This window comes from Ciconia boyciana, chromosome 1, assembly GCF_034638445.1.
Source record: "Ciconia boyciana chromosome 1, ASM3463844v1, whole genome shotgun sequence".
Classification (NCBI taxonomy): Eukaryota; Metazoa; Chordata; class Aves; order Ciconiiformes; family Ciconiidae; genus Ciconia; species Ciconia boyciana.
In genome coordinates this window covers 195,745,761-195,772,703 of record NC_132934.1, presented here as the reverse complement: position 1 = coordinate 195,772,703, position 26,943 = coordinate 195,745,761, and the positions used below count along the sequence as shown (strand labels likewise).

Sequence of the window (26,943 nt, the reverse complement as noted above, 5' to 3'; positions counted from 1 at the left end):
GATTCTTTCAAGGCAATCATCTTTGTGCATAAAAATTAGTATGTTTGCCCATTTTCTTTTACCTCCCAATATCTTGTTTGTTTTTTAAACCTTCCAGTGAACACTATTGAATCCTTACAATAAAGGAAGGAGAAAACAGGGTCTGTTGTGATTGAAGGCTTAAATCACAGGCTGAGTAAGTAGCTACCAGGTAGCAACTCCTATGAAGGTGGTTAAAAAAATGGTGGGAAAAAATCTTCACCCTTACCTTCTCCATATATTGGGTAGTGTCAGTTTAACTTTGGCTGTTTCCTCAACAGATTTGTGAGCACCTCTCAGCCTCAGGAGGCATGTGGGGATTATGGGAGCAAACAACTTTTCAGCATTTGTGTTACCTGAAGAAGTCACTAGTCAAGTACAAGCTATATTCAATTTAGTTTTATTGAGAGTAGCTGATCAAAGTAGAGGGGAGAAATGTGCAGAGTACAGGGGAAATGCACTCAGTGCCTCACACACGTATACATGAGCGTGCAGACCATGTTACATTTGCGTCAGTCCCAGTTGTAAGGGTTCCTGGTAGGGGTGGCATCCCATAGCTTCAATTTGTGATTGCTTATATGGGTCCTGATAATCCTTGCAGTGGTGGGGTTCTTGAAGCAGGCAGCACCCTGTAGCTTTGACTCAGTATGTGCGGCAAGACAAGCATCCCTGGTAGCTCCTGGGGGCTGCCCTCTTTTAGCCTTTTGGGCAGCCAGGTTGAGTCCTGGCTGGAAGCCAGGGGGTTTCCAGGCTGAGTGTCCTCTGGGGCAGCCACGCTTGCATACTCCTGCCAGGCTCAGCCAGTCGGTTTTGGCTGGAGGTGTCTCCTCATGCATGCAGACCTCTCTTCTGCTGTTTGCTGACTGCTGCGCCCTGGCCGAATCTCACTCATTCCTCCTCCTCGATTCAGCTATAAAAATTAGCTCAGTCTATATAGCAACATCTGCTTGGAGTTAGGAAGATGACTACTGAGAAGCAAGATACTCTTGGGGTTAGACCGACCTCCCCCCCCCCCCCGGATATTTCTACAGTACTTTTGCTTGAATATTTTCCCTTTTGTCTTCAATTTTGTGTAAATTATTTATTTACCTCATGTCAAGTGTGTGAACTGTGCTAATGCCTTGAAGGAATTTTTCATTCTTGCTGACAGCTGCCCCTTTAAAGGAGGGGAAAAATCAAGCATGGCAGGGAGAATGGAGAAAGAGAATCTTTTGTGAAAAAACAGTTGCCCTAACTTTGAATCTATTTTAGTGATGAACTTGTAAATTGTCAGGAAAAAGAAAAGCCTGAGTTACTGTCATAATGCAAAGAACTTCACACTTTAAAGATTTAATATAACCACTAAGGTGATTCAGAATTCTGATTCATCATTTGTACTTGTAGGCCTGAAAAGCAATTTATAGATATATTATTTTTAAAATTTTATATATACACATATATTCTTTTTTCCCTTCGTTACAGTCCTTATTCTGCAAAAAATTTGGAGGTATACTTGTTTTATATCCATTCTAAACAAAGATTAAGACAACTGACAGTAATGTTAAAGAAGTAGTATTTAAGTTAGTTAATTATTTTCAGATACAGCAGAGTCAGTAGTAAATTCTTAAACACTGTTATTAAAAACTAATGATAATATTACTACTTAATTTTTTACTGTACAAATGCATACTTGGGACCTTCTTCATTTAACTGTTTTGAAGATCAAGGTATTTTAAATGTATTTGCTTTTTAAGTTCCCTAGTGTAAAAGAGGCTAGACAGATGGTAATTCAAAATGGATATATATATAAAGTTCCTGAATGCAATGCTTTTGAGTGTCTTGTCTAATCAGTAGTCAGTTTGGGCAGTCAGACACTGGAACAGGTTGCCCAGAGAGGTTGTGGAGTGTATTCAAAACATAACTGGACAGAGTCCTGGGCAACCTGCTCTGGCTGACCCTCCTTGAGCAGGGGGATTGGACTAGATGATCTCAAGAGGCTTCTTCCAACCTCAGCCCTTCTATGATTCTTGGATTCAGTGCTCTTTGAACAGGTGGAATTCAGGGCATATGCTGGAGTTTGAAAATACAGTGTGAACCTGAACTCAAGAGAACTGCTTTTAGTTTCATTCTTACCAAGTATAATTTTTGTCTGGATTACTGTGAACAATATGCTTCCCTTGTTTCTGTTTTCAGGTTTGCTTTATTCAGCATGAATGCAGTCATAGTCTTCACTAAAAGGATGCTGTAGATGAACGAAATTGTTTCCTATATTCCTTTACAGGAGTGGTTTTTAGGTAAAGCCTTATATGATGAAGAATCTACAATAATTCACCATTATGCCTTTGCTGAAAATCCTACAGTCTTTAAATTTCCAGATTTTGCTGCTGGTTGGGCACTTAGCATTCCACTTGTTAACAAGTAAGAATTGAATTTTTAATCACTTCTTAATTGTTTATTGATAGTAATTAAGAGTGTTGAATTTACACAAATTTTCTAGATGCTAATCAATATTATTTTAATGAGTTACGATTTCATATGGATTAATATTTTCTATAAAAGATGAAGGTGTGCCTGCAGTGCACTTGAAGGTCTTACTGCAGATCACGTAGATATGCAAAGTAAAATTTTAATTTTGAGCTGTCTTTGAATTGAAGCTGCTGGTTGCAGCTTAGCTATGACAGAGAGCTTGGGATGTACTCAACCAGTGCAGGCTGGCCTCTCATGGTTTTGACTTCAGAGCCTGCACTGAGCTTTTGCTGCTGCCACCTGTATTATCAGCAACCGTGCCAATACGTGTAAGTCTACTTTAGTTTAAGGATCTAAGGTGCATAGCAAGATGTTCAGCCAGGCACAGTAACGTACAACTAGCTCTAGGTATGCCTACATAGACTCGTGCTCCCACTATGAACTGACCCAGAAAATACTCCTTTGATAAAATTCCTTTTCTTCCTTATTCTACACATTCCAAGCATAATTATTATAAATAAACACTTAAGAATTCATTAGTAGATGAGGATACAGAAATAGATTTCTGTGTCATTGCTGTGCGTGTGATTTATTTTGCTTCACTCTGCCTATCTAAATGTTAACGTCCTGTCAACTAGTTAATAGTTGTCCAGTACTAGTCGTTCAACTAGTTCAATACCATCTCTTGTCATTTTAAAAATGTAGTCTCCCACAGACAGCAGTTTTATTCCTGGATCTTAGTGTTGACTGCATTGCCCTGTAGAAGTGTTTCTCTCATGCTATAGAGACAACCTGGATGTTTATTTCAGATTAGATGCTTAGTTTTTAAATGAGATTTGAAAAGTTCATAGATTTCAGAAGTTGTATGCATCTTGCTGTAGCAAGGATCGATGCTTTCATAAATTGAAGGTGCCTAAATACTGTGCTTTGGAATACACAAAAAGAGAATATTGTCTGAGGTTTGAGATGCTGATCAGTATTGAGCTTCAAACGCACTGCTGCTTTTAATCTGTTCAAAATGTTATGCCAGACTGTCCATCTACTCCACATGAGAACTTTCTTCTTGGGCAGGAAGAATGTATCAAAATGTGTGTGCTGAAAACTAATATTAACATCATCACACTGTGCTCAGATGAAAAAAAAATTGATATGAAAAAGAAATATAAGCTACTTCTTGGGACAATAAATGCAGAATTGTGTTCCCCCCACCCCATCCCTCAGATGGGCAGTAGTACCAGCCAGACTTTGCTGCATACACTAGTGACTGATTTTTTTTTTAATATGTTTTTTTGAGTAAATTTCTTCATCTTTAATTGTATAGGCTTGCAAAGAAGTTGAAAAGTGAACCACTCAAGTCAGACTTTACAATAGATTTAAAGCATGAGGTAAGCAGTGATGTCATGAAAGAAAAAATAGTCTCAAATCTATATATTTGAATGGTGGTAAATGGTAATGGAAATAACAGATTTTCTTAGAGGTTGCTAAAAAGTTTTAATGCAATGGCATATTTAATTTCTTTCCCTTCCTTTAGAATATTATAATACTTTAAAACTATATTTCAGGCATAGAAGAATTAATGAATAAAATTGCATTCATATATGAATACATACATGGTTGTATACAGTGAGGTATCTTCTAAGGCTTGCTCTATAAAGAAGGAGAGAGACTTCCAATGCATGAAGCATAAGCTGACATGAATAGTATCTCAGATACTAGCCAGGCTCACCCACTTTCTAAATCAGACTTGAAGAGCTAAATATGATGGAGTTTGAATTCAGTAGTCTGGGGAACCTAACTGTTGTGTGAACAATCAACTCTGCAACCTGCAGCATGGAAGTCTGGAAACCTTTTTTTTGCCTCTGGTTTGCAACAGTTTTAAAAGGTAGCCACTAGGTCTTTCAGAGAATAAGTGAGTTGACTGAAAGAACATGAGAAAAAAGGAGTGGGGGGATCTGAAAGAATATCAGTGCTGCTTTTTTATTTTTTCTGCCTTCAAAATGTTTGTGCAGCCCATGGTTTTCTACTGTCACCAAAGTGAACTCCTGAACCAGGGTGGAAGGGGAGGATGAATCTGGAATAAGCTTGCTGATTTTGGCCTGAAATTATGTGTGATATTGAATTTGTTTTAATTTTTTTAAACTCCTGAAAGGCAGCTATAAACTGTGTTTCCAGACCACAAAAAAACCCACCTTACTTAAAACTACTGCTGCTGTTCCAGATCTTTATTCTGTAATGGTTATAAACCTCCTTATTTCCAACATAAATCTACAGTGTATTTATAAATTGGTAGCATATTGAAATGAATTTGGGTTTGTGCCAGTACTATTCTTTCACATAGTTTCCCCTCCTTGACTGATGTATTTCTCAAAAGCAATTGAACCCCTCTCAGCTTTCATTTTTCTACGTGAAACAAGCCAACAAGCTGTTTCTTTCCTCTTGTTAATTTTTATGAATGCAAGACCTTGGGTTTCATACTGTTAATCTTCTTTTTGTAAGTTACCTCAAAGTCATTCGTATATTCCCAATATTCCAGTCTACCTCAGCACTAACAAAGTCTCTAAACATAGTGTCATAAAAAAAAAAAATCATTAACAGACATTTCTTTTATGTGCCACAGATTGCTTAATGAAAAACAATTGATCACTCGACTGGCAAAATTACTTCCATCCACTTCTTATTCTGTTAGCAGTTCTTTGCATATGTTTCATTTCAAATTTATTGCTACTGATAACCTACTTCAGCCCTGTAGTTATTATTGCTACTGATAACCTACTTCAGCCCTGTAGTTATTCTTTCTGCACAGTCTCGTGTCTCCCTAGAGACAGTTCCATTCCCCCTCATTTATTTTATAAATCACCATCTTCTCCTTCTTAAATCATTTTTATCTTTACGCCCTTCTTGTGCGAATCAAGACTGACAACAAATCAAAGGATATAATCTGTGATCTTTAATGATTGTGCATACTGTTTAAATTTATGAAGGATAATAAATGTTTTAAGTAATGTTTTAGTTTGACAGAGTCCTGATAACATGTGCCTCTAGTCCTTGGTATTTTACTGTGCTCTGTATCAGGTTTTTTTCACCCTACTACTTTCCAAGTCCCTATTTCTTAACATCCATAACATTTATATCATCTTTCATCTGGAAGGCCTATCTTGCAAATGTGGTAAAGGGTTTTTGTCATGCTGCTGCTCATTTGTAGATTGTTTTTTAGACTTTTTGTAACTGCACGATATATAGCGTATTCCCAGATGCTTATTCAAAACTAGAGGTGAATAATGGATTTTTTGTATATCTAACATTAGATTTGAACTAGGACTAAGGCTAAGAATATTTTTTGTCTTTTTATTGTAAATCCATTACCATTGTTTTGGGAACAGTCTGTCATCCTGTTCTATAACCTAAAATGGCACTCTAACCTCACTTCTGAAGTGTAGCTTCACACCATTCTAAGACTTTCTATTGAAGATTTCATTATTCAGTGGGAAATCTTAGCACAGTATGAACTTTCATAAATAATTCATTTTAAGTTACATTTGTTAAATATTCTTTGTGCTGCAGGAGCATTGCTTCTTTGTTGGTTTATGTGATAGACATTAATTCTGAATAGCTGAATTCTGAACTAATACAATCTTAAACTGTACTGAAAGCGCTTTAGAAATCCCATCCCTTGCTGTTATGTAGTCTTCTAGCTACAAGGCAGGGTCAAGAACCACTTACATCCCATAATGTGAATGTGGTGACAAGGCAAAAAGATAACCTTGAAGATGTATATGTGTTTATTGGCTGCTCTTACCACGAGCATATATGTGTTACATGTCATTTCCATACTCCTCTACTCCAAGCACTATCAATAGTACTTGTCTTAACTGCCACTCATGTTTATGCGTTTTCTTCCCTATAGGGTGGTCTTTCCCTTTAGTACTTTGTTGAACTCATCTGTAATGCTAAGATCATCTGTGTTTTCAGAAGCATTGCTAAAACAGCAAATAAACAGACCACTTAATAATGGTGAGGCTAAGAGAAATTAGAACTTGCAAACTACAAAACTCATTGTATTGAAAGAACCTGCACCTGAGTTACAGTGGTTTAGCAAGTCACTATCAGCTGAGCAGTAGTAGTGACCATGTTTGTACGCACAGCTCCCAGTTGTCTGCATCTGCTCAATTACAAAGAAAAATACGGTAATTAAACTCTTTTCAATGCAATCAAACTAAATGTTTTTACTTTGCAGTTGAGGTGGTCTAAGAGCACATATGTAGTTATGACAGCCCAGTTACAATCAGCAACTTGCTAAAAAGTCATCAGTTAATTGTGTTCTAGTATGTGACTGTACCCTAGGTGTTTGCTGTCGGAAATCTTTCAAATCTGGAAGCTTAAGTTTAAAAAATATGATTGTATTCTCAAGCCTGCCCCCAGTCCTAACAGGGCCTGTAACAAACTGGCACACCTGTTTTCTAAGTTCCAGAAATGACTGTGTGCAGGTAGTTGGGAGTTTCTGAGAATGTTGAGACCTAAATGAGATGGGCAGGAAAATAATCATCTATAACTTAGAAGTCTGTAATTGGTTTGGTGACTTGGGCTTGTCCAGACCATACTTAATGCTCTTGGTTTGCGCTGAGTTCTTCCTGAACACTGGGGAGAAGGTAATATTATGCCCTCTTAATAATAGCTTAATGTTCACATTATTTGCTAAAAGAGGAGCTGAATTCTGGCCCGGGGGGGGGGGGGGGGGGTTAAAGCTAACAGTTCTTAAGAAGGCATAAAACAGTGAAAAGGAGACTCATTTTCATTGCCTTTAGTGTGTGCTGGGTCTGGTCCCATAGTCCAGTGAAGCACTTAACTAGTTTTCCATGCAAGAGTCATTGGGAATATGTGTAAATAACATGGGAAACGGGAACTAGAACCCAAGAATGATTTTCCTCCCTTGGAGGAGTCCCATTCCCCCTGTGCAGTAGAGTCAGGCTCACCTTTGCTACACTATCTTGTTGGTTCCATGAATCTTACTTTTTGCACAGTAACTCAGTTTCATGAGGTAACATGGAGAGTCTCTGTCCCAGGATATCTATGGTTCGTTGGTGTAGGCACCCTTGTGAAAACTAGAAGCTGTAACTTCTGTCTGAGAGAGGCAGAAGCAAACCTAGAATCCAGACCTCCTGTATCTTGAGTATAAGTTCAAACAGCTCGTGTCCAAAGATGCTTTCACATCTTTGGCCTGTCCTCAAAAGAGGCTAAGCATTCAGAATCGGGGGTGTATGGCAGTGCAGCTGGGAAGCTCTGAATCCACATACTTACTGAGATATTATTTTCTGCCTTTTAGATTTTTAAGAACTTCATTTTGTTCTTACAAGTTTCTGAACAGTTTTATATGAAATGAAGTTAATCTTTTAACTGGTCTGAGGTAGGCACCCAGCATAGAACTTTCCTGCCTGAATACTTAGTCTGACAAAGTTATAAGCGGTGTAAAAGTATTGCAATAGAAATGTTGGGCAAGTGTAAGTGTTCTTGATGTGTCATGAAGTACAGATTGAAATATTATTATTTTTATTATGAATTGAATGTAAATACAAAGGGGTGGTTTTTTATCTTCTTCAGACATCACTGGTTTGCTTCTTCCTTTTTCTCTGTAAATTTTGGTTGGATTTTTTTTTGCTGTTGCATTTAAAATGGACAAGATTCTACTATAGGGTAGCATATCTATTACATTATCCTTCATTGTATTTTATAACTTCTCAGCGTTTCATTAGTGATTTCGGGCATTTTAAATTGTCACCAGAGAATGGCTCTATTTTGAAAAGCTGAAAATTGCCACACAGGATGAAACAGGCCTAGCTACTCCAAATTATCAAAATTTTAAGAGCAACACAATAAGGATTTTTGTTTACTTTTAAAGGAAGGTGTAAATATTCAGTCTTCCACTTCTTATAAAAGTTAAAGATGAGTTGTTTTGACATGCTTAAATATATGAAACTAGTGGTAATTCTATGAAACAAATTTTAAAACTTGTCTGTCTACAGAATTTCTTTTATAGCAAAAAAATTACATGTTGGCTCTAGAAACATGAGCAAGAAGTAAGGTATGCAGATAGTTAACCAAGGGACAAATCTTCTACAGCATTTTTCAGTTCAGTTTGTCCTGTAATATGATTTCTTTGTACGCCCTGAGAATTTTTATCCAGTTTCATTACTGATATAAATGTTCTCTATTTTGATAGATTGCCCTGTATATTTGGCAGAAAGGGGAAGGACCACATCTTACTCCAGTGCCGGAGTTCTGCACAGATGACATGAACTCGTATAAGGTTGATCATTGTGCAACAACATTCAGTAATTTTCTGCCACTTTGTGTAAGTACCATATTTTAAATACCACTTTCTTAGTAAAGGTAAAACTCTTACTAAAATGCATAATCTTTAAAAATTTAAAGATCTCAAACCTTAAGAAAATATTTTTCAATAGGTTAAAAAAAAAAAGTTTGTTCTGGCATTTATCTATTTTTGGATATGCTTTCAACCTTCCATGGCACAGGATATTTCCTGGCAAACAAATAGTGCATATGCTTTAATGGGTCTTTCTACCACAGTGTTTGAGCAGCCCATGATCTATAAAGTATTTCTCCTCACATTTCTGTGAGATACTGAAGTATAGATAATCTTTTTTCACAAATGGGAATCTAAAACTTGTTGAGGCTAAAGATAAAATGTATTGTAGTATTTGGTGCATTCAAGTACAACCCATCTCTTCCACCTCTAGGAGAATACATTTGTGATAGTATGGGTTAACTGTTGCTAGAGGCCAAAAAGTGTTCCATGCCTCCAGGAGAGCAAAATTCTAGGTGCCAAAAAGGAAAACAAATAAAAAAGGTTAAATGATTTTATTAGAGTTGAGAAAATTCAAAGATTTCTACTGTGTAGCATTTAAGCTTCTTTTTCCAAGTATGATACAGTTCAACATGTTCTCATAGTGATTAATTTCAAAGAAATTAAGAAAATACTCTTTTTCAGATGAATCATTCTTAGTTCAACAAGTTCTACTACTTATTCTGTTTTCCTAATGATATGTGTTTTAGTTCATGTTAGAATACTACATCAATGGAAAAAGTATTTCAATAATGTTATTTCAGGAATTTTAAACCACTAATGACCTTTTATTCAAGAGACAAAAATGTACTTTCTACTGTATTATTGGTACACTATTCTACTTGATATGCTATACAATGAAAAGATATTTTCTGTTTTATTATATGCATGGGCATACATATCCTATAAAATGTTAGAGGCAGAGTCTACAATTACAAAATTCTTTTTTGTTCTGTTCCTATAGGGAGAGCCAGTGAAAAAGGAAGATGTCTTTGTTGCTGTAAAAACATGTCAGAAATTTCATGGAGACAGAAGTAAGTTGTTGGTTAGTCAAGGTAGTAGTTCTATGCAATATAGTTTATGAAATTAATATTTAAAAAACAAGCTGATATATGCTGTCTCTGTAGCTCTTTGGGACTAAATGTTTGCAAAATCCACTGGGAAACATGAAAGCTTCAGAATTGTAAACAGCTCATTCTTTAGGTAAAATTTTTTTTGCTATTCAGAGTTCAGGAGTGCTGTGAAACGTTTAAGATTAAAAGTTGTGGTCATTTGATGTTTCATCATTAGTGATTGGTTTGCAAAAATCTTGAAATTGAATACCTAAATTAAAAATATGCATAAAATTAGTTTATATTGTTGTAAATTGGAGCAGTTGCAATATTAATTAATATAGCAGCTATTAATATCCTTTAGTGTGTTTCCCCCAGATAGTTGGTTCAGTTCTATTCCTTGTACTTGCAGGGACAATTGTGCAGCTGCATGGTGGCTGATTTAGAAATTTGAACAAGCTGAAAGCTCTCTCCCCTCCTCCTTCCTTTTGTCCTGCCCTCCCCTCCAGTAAAAGATGGAACAGCTTACGCTGTTATATTGCTTCTGTCTGTTGTCACCCTATGCAACTGGATGTGCACAGGTGTTTTATAATGCTTGGAATGGGAAATTTTGTCTCTTGTAGAAGCGTGGTCATCTGTAGTTACTTTGTCCAAGCCACGGCCCAGATCAAGAGTCTCCCAAGTGTGCAACACTATAGTGTGTTGCATCTGGAAATTGTAGTGTTATACAAGTAATGATCGTCACCATGAAAGTACAACCATGATATCCATGGTAAAAATAACAACCAAAAAAACTAGCACAGCCCAACAAGATATGTCCAGTGGGTATTAACTTCCTTCTCAGAGGCACAGACACAGAGACACACTCAGCTTCAGCTAATACACGGTAAGGCTCAGCTAAGTTGAGGTGGATCCAGTGTCTACAAAACTTGGAAGGAAAAATTCCAAATCCACTGTTTTAACAGAAGACACTCTACCTACTTGATGCCACCTACCAGTCCGTTCTACTTCTAGACATTTTGTTAATAAGAAAATTCAGGAATGTTTTTTTTTCCCAGGAATTTACTTGAATTTTATGTGCCCTTGAATACTCCAGGTATGTAATATTGTCACCATTAGGCTTAGTTTGTTCATAAGCTTAATTTAAAGTGATTATTGTTGGCAAAAAAAGTTGAAAATGAAGTAATGGCTAGTAGTTGTACCAAATATTCTGGGGGTTTGCCACAGCTATTGTCAGAGGACAGGGTGAAGATAAAAGCTATTTTCTTAACTAAGTCCCCCTTTGCTAATGCATCCAAAACTGTAGGTTCTAAATTTAGGCTATTTGCCAATTGCTTTTTTTTTCTTCAAAATAAGATTTATGGAATTTTTTTCTTAATTTTACTGCACTTGATGAAAGCACATTTCTAGTATTTTAATCACCTAATCATTAGGCTATCTTTAAAGTAGCTTTTGACAAAACAAAATTGACTGTCCTGTAATTGGAGTTCACTGAAGAGTTCTCCTTTCTGGATCCATGTTTATTTCCTTACATCAAAATTAAAACAAACAAACCATGCCCCCCCCCCCCCCCCAAAAAAAAAAAAAAAAAAGTCAGAAAAGAACACAAGGCTTCCAAAAGATAGTGTAAACATCCTTCAAGAAACACCTGTTGAAGACTGAGGAACATTCTTGAACTTCCTCACAGCTTCCAGTGTTATGCAATAGAGGGTAATCTTACTCAGAATTTTGAAAGATTAATGCATGCCAGCTTCAGAGAGCTCCTTTTACCTGGTAAGTCATTTTTTATTGTATGCCAAAAACTACATTAGTGCAACATTAAGGCTTGGAATTCGATGTGCAAAAGCAGCTAAATTTTACTTCAGAATTTACTTCAGATACAACTCTCCTTCTTACACATACCATATATGGTTATATAAGAAACTTTCAAGACTGCAAACATGCATCAGGGTTCTAGAGGTAGCACAAATAAAATATAATTAGAGCTTAGAACTGGCCTTCTGTAAGTGTCATGGTTTAACCCCAGCCGGCAACTAAGCACCACACAGCCGCTCGCTCACTCCCCCTGCAGTGAGAGGGGGGAGAGAATCGAAAAGGTAAAAGTGAGAAAACTTGTGGGTTGAGGTAAGAACAGTTTAATACCTGAAATAAAATAAAATGAAATAATAATAATTGCAATGAAAAGAAAAACAATAAAAGAGAGAGAGAGGAACAAAACTCAGGAAAAACAAGTGATGCAACTGCTCACCACCCGCCGACTGACGCCCAGGCAGTCCCCGAGCAGCGACCGTTACCCCCCGGCCAACACCCCCAGTTTATATACTGAGCATGGTGTCATATGGTATGGAATAGCCCTTTGGCCAGTTTGGCTGTGCCCCCCTCCCAGCTTCTTGTGCACCTGGCAGAGCATGGGAAGCTGAAAAGTCCTTGGCTAGTGTAAGCACTGCTTAGCAACAACTAAAACATCAGTGTGTTACCACATTATTCTCATACTAAATCCAAAACACAGCACTATACCAGCTACTAGGAAGAAAATTAACTCTATCCCAGCTGAAACCAGGACAATAAGTATCTCTGTAGTGTGGTATTAAAAATTCCATGTGATCACAAGTATTAATACATATTGATAAATATTTGCATAAACAGCTAGTCAGAAATTTCAGTGTTGTTCTTTCTTTGGAACATATGAGTTGTTAGAAATTATGAAGTATTGTGGGATTCAGTTTAGAATAGACATTAGTCTGGATGGTGACACTTCCATCAAAACAAGCAAGGAAAAGAGAAAGACACTTTAGCTACTAGCCCCCTTGTTAGACCACTTGACTGAGGTGAGACTCAGGTCCTTGCTTCAGTGAACTTTTTTCATTTATACAAAAAAGGAGGACTTCACTGAAGAAATCGAGAGGTTCAGTCCATAATAGCAAATAGGTCTGTATGTTAAAGCACCCTATTGAATTTGAGGTCCTTGGTTGGAGAAAGGTGAAACAGCCTTTACAGGTGCATCTCTTCTGCCAGGTGAAGGTTGGAAGCTTTTTGTATATCTGTGACATTTCTGTATTGGGGCCTTTCTGAAAGCTTTCTGATTTTGTTCTTCCAAGAAACACTTTTGAAATAAAACATTTCCACAAAATAAGAAAATAATTTCCTGCCTACTTGTTTTTTTAAATTCTATTTGGGAAAAAAAAAAGTTTACATGGCATTCTCTGTTAATTAATGCATAATTATGCAGTTGTTATATGATGTAATGTGACTGTTTAGTACATAGGAGGTAGAGTTAATGTGTTGTGAAATTCCTGGCTTTGCATTTCAAACCTCCACTGTCATGTTATATGAACATATTTTTTGTACGTAATTCCCTTTGGACTTTTTAATGCAAAAATTTGAGAGCAGTTTTAAGTGTCTAAAACACTTAAAAGCAGTATCGTCCATTGCACTACAGAACTGGAATTATATGTTTTCCAAATATTAAAGCCTTTCCATTAGTGCATTGAGTTCTTATTATCCTAACAGTCACCTTTCAATTCATTTTAGTCTTATCAAACTGACTGTTGGTCAATCAAGAATAATAAATCCTACAAGTCTCTGGGTGATCAGAGTAGAGGAAAGTGAGCAAGTAGGCAGGCAGCAAACATCAAATTAGGTGATGGATGATTCCAGCAAGGGGCTAAAATTAGTTGTTCACAAGCATCAGAGTTATGTAGCAACAATGGGAAGTTACGTAAATATTTCCTCTGTTTAGAGAGCTAGCTACTACTAATGAGACCTATGGGGTGATGTCAAAGAATGTAAAGTGGACAAACAATGACAGACAGCAGAATGCACAGTGTTTCAGATTAGTTGTTCACCTAAGTCCTGACCATTTAATTTTTAAAATGGAAAAAAATAATTGATTTTAATTGGATCATTCTCTTCCAAACACCCTGCAGGTGTTTGGCTTTTTGTGTGCTACCCATGATTTATTCATTTCTGGATATAATTTAAACATTTGTAGCATCATTATTAGAATGTTGTATGAGCAATTTTAAATGTTTATGTCAAATGGCAAACTAATAAGAAAAGGATAGCTCTTGTAGAGAAGCATTAAGCAGTCCTCCTTTGAAAAGAATCTCCATGGGATAAAAATTGGTTGTATGGTATTTATAAATGTCCTTCTGTGAGTATGTCTCCAGACACAGGTGCTTTTGAGCATTAACATGGTGTTGCTGTCAGATATGATGTATATAACACAAGCGTAGTATTTGAAAAGGTGCATTTGGTCTGCTTCTGATTCAGAATATTTTACATGCTGTACAGTTGGATGTGCTGTTTTTAAAATGCAACATTTTCAATAGTGGAAGAATGATTGAGCTGTGTTCATGCTGACGTGTGCTATGAAGTCTACCACAGCAAGTGTAAAAGTAATGAATTCCATACTTGGATTAGCATAAATGTAAACGTCACAGTTTTCAATGTAATATGAATGAAACTAGAGTCATATTTTAAAAGAAAATCTGTTACGATATAGATAAAACTGCCCTGACTGGCTTTCATAAAAATGCAAAATTGTTTCTCCCTAAATATTGTAGGCAAGAAAAAAGAACGAACATTTAGAACCATGATGCTGTATTTGAAACAGCATTTTCATGACCACGTGAAGGAATATGTCAGTTAACAAGGTGCATAAACATGTTGACCAAGTACTTATTTTAATCAAGTTACTTACGTTTCAATGTCAACGATTGTTTTGCAGTACCAGTTGTAAAGCAGACTTGGGAAAGAGAAGCTGCTCTTATTGAATACTACAGTGATTATGCAGACATCTCCATTCCTACTATAGATTTAGGCATACCTAATACTGACAGAGGTGAGCTATTGGCTGTTGCCAGTTTTGCACAAATAGCTGTCTAAAGATGGTAAGTTTTATGGATGATATGTATATTTCATGTTTAGAGATTCTGTATTTCTGTAGCACATTTGTGCAGCCTAAACTAAAAGAATGCTTTTGCCACACAAGAAATGGGTGGAAAGTACAGTTCACCTATGTAGGTAGAATGTTCTTTTTAGTAGAAACTTAAATACTGTGAGTATGAAATCATGGTACACTGGTATACTCCAGGAGACAAAAATTGGTGTTATTACTCTAGGTAAGAGTAATAACTCTTGAGTTATTGAGAATCTTGAGTAAGATTGTCAGTGGTAGCAGAAGTCATAGATTTATGTCAGAAGACCTCAGACAGTGCCAGCTCGTTACTGAGCATAAACTACTTGCCATGTGGTATTCAAATATTATATGCTTGTGCCTAGTATGTCTTGATTTAAGCACAAAAACTAAATCTTAAGATTGGAAGATCTTTTTATGACAAATAATGTGGTTTTAGAGTAATTTACTTTGTGTTTAAATAGAGAAAAGGCTATGGATATGATGGCTTCCATGAGTTTATTAGTTTTAGGGCTTTTTCTTTAATTTGATCTATTGTTCTTAGGCTTATAGTCTCTGCTACAGGCTACTACTCAGCTTCTGACTTAGAAGTGTCCAAGCTGTGGTCTATTATCTTTATCTGGCCCACTAGGTCAGTTGTTCTGATCTCTGGCTTATTTCCAGCTGCCCTTTTTTTTGTCCTCCACAGGGTCTATTAGAGGCAGAGAGAGAATAGGCAGGGATTTCTATTTGCACAAGTGCAGTGTGACATGTGCAACCAGTGGGTGTTTTCAGGAGGTAGCAGACCTGCTGGGCATGTGTGGGTCATCTGTAGAAGCCGTGCCCAGTAGTTATAGTCACACCAGGGGGAAGGGACCTCCTGTGTTTGGCCTTTGAGCATTGCTGTGGGGAGCAGTGGGACCTGTGGGCTACTGGCATTCTAAACTAAACAAATTGTGCTGAGTTTACTCTAATACTATTTTTGTCCATCTTTTGTCATGGAATATAATATAGAAATCTTGGTTTTGATTTTGTAGATGTTTATATATCAGTCTGCATTAAGTTCATGGTTTCACCAAATCAGCAAAGCCAGGACTTCCTTCATTTCTTAAGCTGAGAGTTACTGCATTTTCTCAAGAAATATTTTAACTGGAAGTAGCTTCAAATATAGTATCCTATCCTTATTTTTTAATGCTTGTTTAGTAATTGTAAGAATGATAGCACTAATTGCTTTACACAATCAACTGTAATCTAGATGAATAAAGGCTGTTTGCAATTAGATTTTTCCAAGATCTAAAAAAGATTCAGTAGAAGTCTGAAACTTCCTGTTTCTCTTGTCCTGCTCATTCTGAACAAGGGTGTTTCACTTCTCAATTCCTAGTAAATGGTGTTTTAACTCTCAGCTTTGTTATAGTCTTGTGATAAATGTTAAGACCTTTCCTTGGTGAAGTCATCAGGACCTGAGTTGCTGGTTATGAGTACAGTAGATTAATGTAGACTTAAATATTTACAGGCAAGCAGTGGACCTGCTTGATGCATCATGAAATACTACTAAGATATCTTGGTGTGTTTTGCAGAACATGTTTCTATCATAGTCTCCTCATTTTACAGTTTTGGAAATTTAGGAGTAGCAGTTTGCCAGGTATTGTCCAACAGCTTAATAGGATAGCTGGAATATAGTTTATTATTTATAGTAAAATATTTATTTAATTCATGAATAATTGTTTATTACAAAATATCATTTTATTTAAATTTACATATTTTGTTATTTCTCTTCCTTTAGGTCACTGTGGGAAAACTTTTGCCATTTTGGAAAGGTTTTTGAATCATAGCTCTCCCAGAACTCCGTGGTTGGTCATAGTGGATGATGACACATTGATAAGGTACATGTTGCAATATGTCAGGAATTACCACTGTTCATGTCAATAGGAGTTTTAGCAATATTCATCTCTTCCTCTGTATTTAAGAGGTACAGCTATTTTATTAATGTAGATTTATATTCCTTCAAGGAAAAAAAATTGTTGCTTTCCTTCAGCATTCCTTGACTAATTTTAAAAACAAAGTAATATTGTAACTTGATAAAAACTGTGCATATTACTGTGATTATGTAATCATATAGTCCAAATATGATTACAAATTGTCACGCGTTGTGATTCTTCAATGTAGGCACGTCTGAACTGATTGGTTTTAGTCATTTGCTAATACACTTTCTAAGATGTATTCCTCACTTAAATGTGTCAGAAGAAAGGTTCTGTAAGCTAGCGTCAGTTGTCAAAGTCACCCATAACTGTGTCCAGGGACTTGCATTTAGAAAATGTTAGATTTAGTTAGGAATTTAGTTAGGAATTTAGATCCCATGCACATGAAAACTGACACTGTAGTGTAAGAGAAATAAGTCACAGTGATCAACCAGTGGGATCACATGGTCATGAACATGAAAATAAGTGATTCAAGATAATAGTTTATGGTAAATGATGTGACAGAAGAAGAATTTGGAAGAGGCTATAACTGTAGATAAAGCAATATTCATATAAATAAATCTACCTTTTTGTTTTTCAATTCCTGGGGAGAAAAAATAATTTGCAAAGATCTTGCCATTGTTTGGAAAAAATAATTTCATGTTTGCTCTGAGATGAGACTCAGTTTTATTGAGAAACTTTGCTTGCTTCTTCAGAAAAATATTTTTAAGCTAATTGATTCATCATTTGACCAAAGTCAGCGATCATATCTCATAGTAAATAACCCATCATAAATTTCCGTTTAAAAGTTTGTATCTCTGTTTTTTGTAGAATTTCTGAATTTCTCCTGTCATTTTTGTGCTATTTACTGGAATGCCATTTAGGCTAGCAATGTCTGTTTCAAAATGAATGTCTACATGATTAATTTTTTTTTTTTAATGGATTTTCGTATTATAGTATCTTCAGGCTCCGAAAATTGCTCAGCTGCTATGACCCAAAAGAACCAGTATTTCTTGGAGAGCGTTATGGTTACGGCTTGGGAACTGGAGGATATAGTTATATCACTGGCGGCGGAGGGTAATTTATTTAAACTCCTACTGAGATCTACATCAGTCCCTGCTTTGAATGTAAATGTTTTGAATTATAACACAAATCAGTTTCAACAGAAACAGTGATGTTTCCTAGTATAATTAAAATGTAATGATGCTCAAAGACCCAAATGTCCTAACTAGTAGGAAGTTGTGCTGCCCATTGGGAACAGATTTGTAGAGCAAAACAGTTGGTGCTGAGGACCATGCGTGTTTCAGGAGGTGTCATTTTGGCTTGACTGGTCCTGTGAACTGAGTGCCTGTTGGTTATCTGCACCACATGTTTTCCTGATACACATCACGCAGCCTTGTTTCAACTGATGGAATTCATTCTGCGTACTCAGAGACCATCTTACAATGTGATTCAAAGTGTAGTAAGCAGAGACAATTGGGATAGTTGCTTAAAAAAATACACTTGTGATCTGAACTGTTGTGGAGTTTGCAGGAGAACCCAAAGCAGCACACCTAGGGATACAAATTGCTGCAATGAGAATATTCTTTCCTGTTCTCTTTGTCCAAACATGGAGAAAAATGATAGTGATTCTCCTCCTGTTTTTGAACTTCACGTGGTGATTTATGGAGAGGTGGCTGAGCAAGGAGTTTGATGTTGATGTCCTGGAAAATAGTATCTCATAGAAAAGAATGATTGTGGGTTGATTTCATGCATGAGACACAGGGGTCCCTGTGATTGTATGCAAAATTTGGCTTAAATTAACATGTATATGAACTTTCAGGTTGGCTCATGTTGCAATAAGAATGATCTTAAGACTCTGATCTGTCCATCTTGTGTGTCTAAAGCAAGTAGTGTGGATGTCTGAATGTCCTTAGTGTCTTACGCTGTGAAAAGTAATGGCTATAATAACTTACTAGATTCTTATCCATCCATGAGTAAGTAAAAATCAATTGACTGGCCTTCTCATTGTTTTGCATAGTTGCAACGATCTTACTTAAGTAGGGTTTATGCTTGAGTTAAGAAGCAAACTTTCTGCTGCTGCTGGTATGTTTGTTCATTACCAGTCTTATACTTCTACATCTTTTTAGTGTTTATCTCTTAGTTTCTATTCTGTCATCTAGATGTGGAAATCTGGGGGTTATTTTCATTGTCTGGTTTGAGCAGATAGAGACACAGATCATCCATCTTGCTCCATACCCTAATTTTGAGAAGGTTCATTGTACGTTAAGAATTCTATATAACTGAAGGGACACAGTCCAGATATTCAACTAGCAAGTATATAGCCCAAATGTGTGTAATTTATGTCACACCTTCTGTGTAGCAACACATGCTGGTCACAAGTCCCAGGCTTATTCTTCCTTCTCTATTTGATCTGAGTACTGACATATGAGTTCCTATTGTGTTGTCCTTTTTTTTTTTTTTTTTATGATACATGCAGTCTTCAAAGTTGCAATGATAGTGATGGAGTCTTTTACAACTTTAATCTGACAATATTCTCAGGTCAGTCTTTTTGCCTTAGCATTCAGTATTCGTAGAAGTCTTGCCATGGCCTGGTGTCAAGTGAAGGATTGTCATAGAGTGAATAAACTCGTGAGAGCCATGCAGCGATTTCAGAGTGTAAATCTTTTTAGTACAACTTGTAGTAGCTAGAGTACCTGGTATTCTGACCAGACTGGGTGGATGATGCAAATTCAGAAAAGGCAGCTATGGAATACTAGACAAGAGTATATTCCCTCAGCTGCTGAATTTAAGACATCATCATGTTTCTGGTCTACTGAAGGCTTATTTTAGTGATAATGATGTAACAGCTCCAGGCTCTGGTTGATATTTAGATGAGCAAGAAAGTTAGGATGAACAGAAGAGCCTTGCAATGGCTTCAAGGAACATTTTTCACTTATGGAGAGAACTCTCTATAACTGAGGATTCAAGGAATGACAGTTCAGGTTTAGAGTTCTTTTCATTTAATGCTACATGATAACTTACTGGACAATACATTTGTGTACAATAGAGGAGAATATCCCTTTAAAGTCCTGGCCAAATTTGGGAGGAATTATCAACTGCAGTAAAAATGGTAGCTAGCTAAATAATTGTTGGAATAACAACAATTGGCATAATTGATGTAATTAATTTTCATTATATAAAGTAATTATCTTTCAGAAAATGCCTCTTGCACTACTTGTCAGTACTGACTTCTCAAATTTTGAAATTTCAGATATGTTGTACCAGAGGGCTACATTTTGTCTTGCAGTTTTATATCATTTAGCAATATTTATTAATTATAGTAATTTGGCTTCTCTAGTAGTTATTGTCTTATACATTTCATTTGCTTTTTTTACTCAGGATGGTTTTCAGCAGAATAGCTGTTCAGAAACTACTTGCTAGTAAATGCCGGTGTTACAGCATGGATGCGCCTGATGATATGGTCCTTGGGATGTGTTTCAGTGGCTTAGGAATCCCTGTAACACACAGTCCACTTTTCCATCAGGTCAGAGAGTTATTTTTACTAGTATTTAAAATATATTTCATTCTTTTAAGTATACACATAAAACAGGACTCATAAATATTGCAAATTCAATCAATGTGTAATAATGATAACCAAGATGCTGCTGCTATACCTTATTTCTCTCCAGAATAAGTTTGATCAAGCAAAAAAGAATATTCTCAAAGCATGGATTACTACAATGCTTTAATAGTTTATAAGATATTCCAATTACCCTGTGACGACATTTTATAAAAAATGCAGTCAGAAGTCGGAACTTCAAAAAGCAAATAGAATTAGGAGCCACATGCTTTGAATACTTGTGATATATCCTCTAAGAAAAGAAACAAAATACTTTTGTTTCCACACCACAATACTTTTTTCTTCAGGTAATGGAGAACTGACTGTGAAATTTTTCACTAAATTTGTCTTCTCCACTTATCCAATTTTTCTACTGATTCATTGTTTACTATTCTGAAATATCTCATCAGTGAAGATATAAAATGTAAAAGTATTCCCAGAGCTGTTGTTTTGTAGTGGATTCTGAAGAATGGTATAAATATGGTAAATTGCTGTATGCTAGTACAAGGGAAAAAGAGGTCACAAAACATAATTTTCTTGTGAGTGTATTCTCCAGTTTGGGAGAAGTGGATTGGAACAGATTTAAATCTTGTTTCTGTCTTCCAGAATATTTAACATCTAACTGTCATGTCACAGTGGAAAACACAATGCATTGAGTCCCAGAGAGATTTGCTGCCTTGTAAACCAAATAAACACTTTACCTTCCTCCCATGGTATTAAAGAGAAGAAGTGCTTATGATTTTTCCCAAAGAGTGCACAACTTTTAAAAAATCAGTATTTAAATCAGTGTAGTGTTCAGTGTTTTTCAGGTGTTAATCTAGTTTAAAAACTGGGAAGACCTGTATAGCTGATATGAACTGAGATTAAGATAATAGGCTACTTGAAAATTAGTAAATTGCCATGTAATTCAAAGCATCTGTCAGTGGGGGAGAAAAGGTTTGCTATTTAGATTATCAGTTCTTCCTATATTGAGATTTTCTTTCTGATTACATTTACTATATGGAGAAATGGGAAGACCAAGAATGCACTATTCAATATTGTAATTCCTTGTCCATATAAAAAAATCATATCTGTTTACTTTCCTGTTTTGTTTATCATTGCTTACTACTTTCAGTATAGAAAGAAAGCAAGTAATGCATCTTAAAAAATCAACAGAATTATTAAATAATTTGTGTTACAAATTATTTAATAATTTGTAATTATTAGCACAGGTGTCTTTAAAAAAACCCAAACACCTAATTAAAGGAGAGTTGAAAAGAACAGAACACATTTTACAGAGTTGTAGGAATGGCCTTATACAACAAAACAAAGCACTTCCTTGTAATCCTTAATGGTGTGCATTTGATACTGAATCACTTTGAAAGTGAAATCCTAGCAGTTTGATTTTCCACACAGAAAATTACACTTGAATTCTAATTCATCTTTACTGTCACTTATAACAAATTCTAATTTTACATCCCTTGAACAGAAATTAACCCTGGGGGGAAGACTACTAAATAAAAATTGAGTGTGCTTATTCTACGAATTCCACTATTATGCGACAAATATTTTAAATATGAGAAAACCGAAATTGGATGTTCTGTCAACCAGAAAATTATTTTTTAAAGACTTGACTAAAATGTTATGATGTACAATGTTCCTTGAAGTACATGAATCCAAAATTGTACTAAGTATATATTATGAAACAGAAGCAAAGATATCTTCATCCTTAGAGTGTCTATGATGTAACAGTGTTTGCTTTCTTAATGGTTTCCTGTTTGCTACATGCTGAGGTCGGCATGTATTCTGTAACCTGTTCCAGAGGCTTCTGACATGATGAGACTCTTTAAGAGAACAGGAGTCTTCCCATGTTGAGTCGCAGTCAGGATTGTGGTCTCAAAATATAAAACCTGGGCAAGAGCAATGTATTTGGCTTTTGTAAAATACCAAATACAAATTCTAGCACACACCCCCCCACACTCCCCCCCACCCCCCCCAAAGATTACAATAATTGATTCCTCAAAACATAAGGAAAAAGAAATTCAGGGAATTTATATCTTAAGGTCAACCACCTACAAAGCAGTATGATTCTCTGAGAGAAATGTAATAAATACGATAGTTATCAGAGCAGATCTCATTCTTTGAAGATTATCAAAACACCAACATTATGTCTATAGCTCAATAAAAAGCTGATTGATTTTCAAACAGCAAAAAACCTTTGATCTCAGATATCTAAAAACTGTCTCTATCCAAAGTAAATTGCAGTAAATTCTTCAGGTTTTTGGAACCAAAATATTCATCATAGTTTTTTCAAAAGCCTTGAGGGAGATAGGCTCCCTCTTGATTTCTGCAATGGAATTTTTAAAAATAAGCACTCTGTGGTTTAAATATCAAAATTAAATATATATATATATATATTCAGATTTTTTAGTGTCAAATTCTATTGCCTAATTTTATGACTGGAGCATATACGGAACTGCATGAAGAACACAGCATGTAGAATTCTTTAATACCACCATAAGCAGGTGAAGTGTGCAGTATTAAATCAGTTACTAGCTTAGACATCAAATCAGTGATTCAGTATCCAAATCACTCAATTTTCTTCTTGTGTTTTACATCTAGAAAAAAAAAGAATGTGTGCCTTTCATGCATTTCTCTTTACAAAACTCTATTTACCATGGCAAAATCTGGTTATCTTATCAGGGATCAGTACAGGTGGGGCTTTTTTATGTAATGATGCACTTACATGCCATTAAACTGTCAGAGGAAATGAAACATGCTTGGTGCATTAAGAAGTCAGCTGCATCATGTGCCTATGTTGTAATTCTGTCTCTTTTGATATAACCTGATAAAGAATAACTGCAGTTTTCTGGCACCACAATATTTCCTGCATTTGGTAACCTTTCCCCATCATAAAACTTGATATATATTGGCTGCTTATGGCCTTATTAGGATCCTACAATCACACTGGCAGTGCTGGCAACTCTCATTAAGAGGAGGAGCAAGAGAATATTACTTAAAATCATTTTGTCTTTATTGAACCAAAACTGTGTATTTAAAAAGATGCAATACAAACTACACTGTTTATCACTTGCTTTCATAGATGGTGACTGTTTCATCCTGAGAAATAGGTCATATATAATATCAGTGTACTTTGTAGCATGATGACTGCAGTGCGAGTTGAAGATCTAAACTAATGCCTATCAATTGATTTAATAGAATGATGTAAAAATCCCTTTGTTATCATCTTGTGTATTTTGTCAATGCCACATTGCTTCACTGTGATACAGAGGTCATTGAACAGTGATACTTTCTTGTTCTAAAATTATTATTCATCACTGAGTACTAGTGGTTTTGGTTTATTCTTCCATCTTAGGCACGGCCAATGGACTACCCAAAAGGCTACCTTTCTCACCAAATTCCAGTATCATTTCACAAGCATTGGAATATTGATCCAGTGAAGGTATATTTCACGTGGCTGGCACCAAACACAGAAGAGTCACTTAATGGAAAGAAAGTTGGATATAACAGGGAGGATTTATAAGTGGTAGAAGAATTTAAGTGTTGATTAATGTACTGCAGATGAGAGACAGTCATTACTGTGACTTTTGTGGTGTTCTCATGTTGTTCATCTGTTCATGACATAGAAGACAATGTTTTGTTCCTGCTTGTTACATTTCTTCAGAGCAGTGGAAGAAGACACCTAATTGACTTTTGGATTCTTTGTTACACTTGGTTTATTTCTAAAATGTTTTTGGGCTTTGTATATCGATGAACTTCACACACATTTAAAATGTCTCATACAACTTTGTGTTCTGGTTTGGACTTTGAGTCAGACAGCATCAATTTACATCTCCTTCCTTTGTTCTCTCAAAAGCTGAAGTGAAGTATTTGGGAGCCTAATATTGAACATGTGTTGAACATCTACTGAACATCATCTCTCATTGACCTACAGAAAACAGTTCTCTAAAATGTGCTGGAACAGGTTCTTGATAAATCAGAGAGGAAACATGACTTTGTTTCTGTGACCAGGAGCTAGATTGTGTGAAGGCTGTGTTCCTTTATACTCGTTTCAGATAGAAGTATTGTAGTTTCCTGGGATAGATGGACCAAGCATGAACAACTGTTGTACCTTTTAAGTTTATTATCATTTGTGAGGAATGTCATGTTCAAAATCGGAAAAAAAGGTTGAGGACAGGGATTTCTTAAGTTGCCACGGGAGGTCACTGTGTCTCCTTTAGAAACCTAAGTCACTGTGTGTCTATTTGGCAAGTATAAATGTGACTCTTAAGGATTTTTGCCAAACTACAGTATTTCTGATGTGTGCATTTCAATAGTATATGGATGCCAGCTTTAATATTTTGTAGTATTCCTAATTTATATCATCAAGATAAGTAATTTTATGTATACAACATGTAAAGAGTGATTCATATTTAAAATGTTCTTGATTTTTTTTCTTTGATTAATTCAGTTTTGTAAAAATGTTTGTACAAAAAACAGCTTTAGTATGTTCTAAACTAATTTTTATACTGTAAAACAGCTCCTTTTAAGATGACGGTATATGGCACTTGTATGCTGTTATTTAACTTCGCTTGCTATATTGTAACCAAATACAGGGTCTTAAAGCCATACTGCTGAAGTAATTTGTGTTTTGTTTCCTTTTAGTAGGTTAAAAATTGATTCCACTCCAAAGTAATGCAGTACTTGCTCTTAAGTCAAAGTAGAGGAGCCACTGATTCCTGTTTCAGTAATTACTGAAGCTGTATAAACATTTGTTTGTTAATGTAGCTTGTGGAATTTTAAGCATTTGAATAGCAAGCACATATCCATTCAATGTGCAATAGATTCAAATTCTGATTAAATAGGAGCAATCCATGTTATGTCTTTTTTCTTTTTTCTTCCCACTATCAGTGCCTTAAACAGTAGACATTTTACTGATACCAGGACTATGTTCTCCAGTACCATGGTTGAATTGTTAATTGTGTTTACTGTTTAGAACTGCGAGAGCTGAAAGCTGAATAAAAAAATTATTCTTTAACCTTTTGTGCCTTCTTCCTCTTTGCAAACGGAGTACAGGAATATTTAAGCACCTGTGTCATAATTTTATCACCTGAATAGTATTCTATGGTGAGTTGTACTAAAAGGCAGCTTAAACTTTTTTTTTTCCATATTCTGTCCTGACACGCTTCCCCAGATTAGGTTAATTTTCAAGTCTCTAGTTATGTACAAATGAAAAATGCTTTTGCAATGGGCACCTCATGTGATTGGGAATCTTGATGCTATCACAAAATATATGTCACTATCAGATTCTCCAAAGGTCTTGCAACATAGTCTAATCACTTCCAACTTCAAACTGGTGATATTCCACATCTCCTTGGGCCCTGTGGAGACAGAATAGGTCAGGCAAAGACGATTAGCTTTGGGTCCATGCTGTGTTGCACTTGTAGGCTTCTGTCCTATTGAGACAGAGATTGGGAGCCGTCGACTCCTTCATTGCTTGCTTACTCGGACTTCTACTTCTGGTCTGACAGATGTAATAGTAGCTGTGTTAAAGTCCATCTTTTCTCTTGCCATTAGCTCTGGATTTTACTGCAAGGATTCTGGAGGTATTAGTAAGCATTAGACTTCTGATTCCCATCTTCATAGTTTTGAAAGCAAAGAAGCACTAATTTACCCAAGTATTCTGCCCCCAAAACTCTGACTTTTGAAACATAACTAGTGCTATGCAACTCTAGCAGCAGCACGGCAACAGTGACCTTTTATTCCATGAACTAAAAAATTTAAGATTTTTTTTCAAGCAGAGGATCCCAGAGAGTTTCTGAAAACGAGATGTGAAGTCTTTTATATTACATTTAGTTTTAGAAGACTCAGCAAGGCTGTTACTATCTGAAACCTAAAGACAAAATTGCACCTTAATGAGCCTGAACAGTACTAATGTTTCTAAGGAAAATCAAGGGGATTATAAGTGGTGTAATGTTAAAGCAAAGCACGAGAAGGGGAATTCACAACTCACTTTTGTAACAGGCAGATTAAAACAGGACTGCAAAGTTGATTGACTGCTTGAAGTTCCCTTTTCTAGGACATTCCGGAATTGTGGTGTGAAAAAGAAAATCTGGGAATCATTATTGACTGTTTGTGTTTAATGTTTATAACATAGCAAATTACCATGTATTAAGATATATCTTTCATGGCATTCTCTTGATAATTTGTTTGGTTGGTTAATCTGCTTTCAGGAGTTAAAAAAAATCTTGAAATACTGGTGCCTTCAATATAGCAGGACATGTAGATGATGAGAGATTAAGTATTTGAGTCCCGCATTTGATTACAAGTGAGAATGAGGTCTGTGAATCCATTTTTATTTCCCTCCATCTGCAGATGGCCCAGGCATGGAGAGACCCAAAAGACCTTTGTCTCTTCCTTTGTGAGAAGGAAAATGGGCAGAAGTCTGAGGCAGCTTGCCAGCTGGGTAGCTTCCTTTTTGTGCAGCACAACTTTGCCCTAACACCAGCAATAATGACTGCTGACTGGAGGGAGGAGTCCGAATGACTTTATTTTCAGTTCCTTAATTTCTCATGGTTTAGGACTTTTGTTATCATAGCTGGAACCAGAATATGTCTCAGCCAGAGGCCCAAGAC

General features: G+C 36.0%; 1 protein-coding gene across 2 annotated transcripts in view; it reads left to right on the top strand.

Annotated features, from left to right (window-relative positions):
- Nucleotides 1-25,340, top strand: part of B3GLCT (beta 3-glucosyltransferase) — a 68,632-nt gene extending 43,292 nt beyond the window's left edge. Inside the window, exons 7-15 of one of the 2 annotated variants that reach the window (XM_072850397.1) lie at nucleotides 2,279-2,415; nucleotides 3,785-3,848; nucleotides 8,678-8,809; nucleotides 9,786-9,855; nucleotides 14,603-14,716; nucleotides 16,554-16,653; nucleotides 17,686-17,805; nucleotides 20,110-20,254; nucleotides 23,685-25,340. In XM_072850397.1, the coding sequence (XP_072706498.1) occupies nucleotides 2,279-2,415; nucleotides 3,785-3,848; nucleotides 8,678-8,809; nucleotides 9,786-9,855; nucleotides 14,603-14,716; nucleotides 16,554-16,653; nucleotides 17,686-17,805; nucleotides 20,110-20,254; nucleotides 23,685-23,852 (1,050 nt within the window). In that variant the 3' untranslated portion in view covers nucleotides 23,853-25,340. The remainder of the gene's footprint in view (nucleotides 1-2,278; nucleotides 2,416-3,784; nucleotides 3,849-8,677; nucleotides 8,810-9,785; nucleotides 9,856-14,602; nucleotides 14,717-16,553; nucleotides 16,654-17,685; nucleotides 17,806-20,109; nucleotides 20,255-23,684) is intronic. The other variant, XM_072850398.1, reaches the window with a different exon arrangement.
- Nucleotides 25,341-26,943: the final 1,603 nt, after the last annotated feature.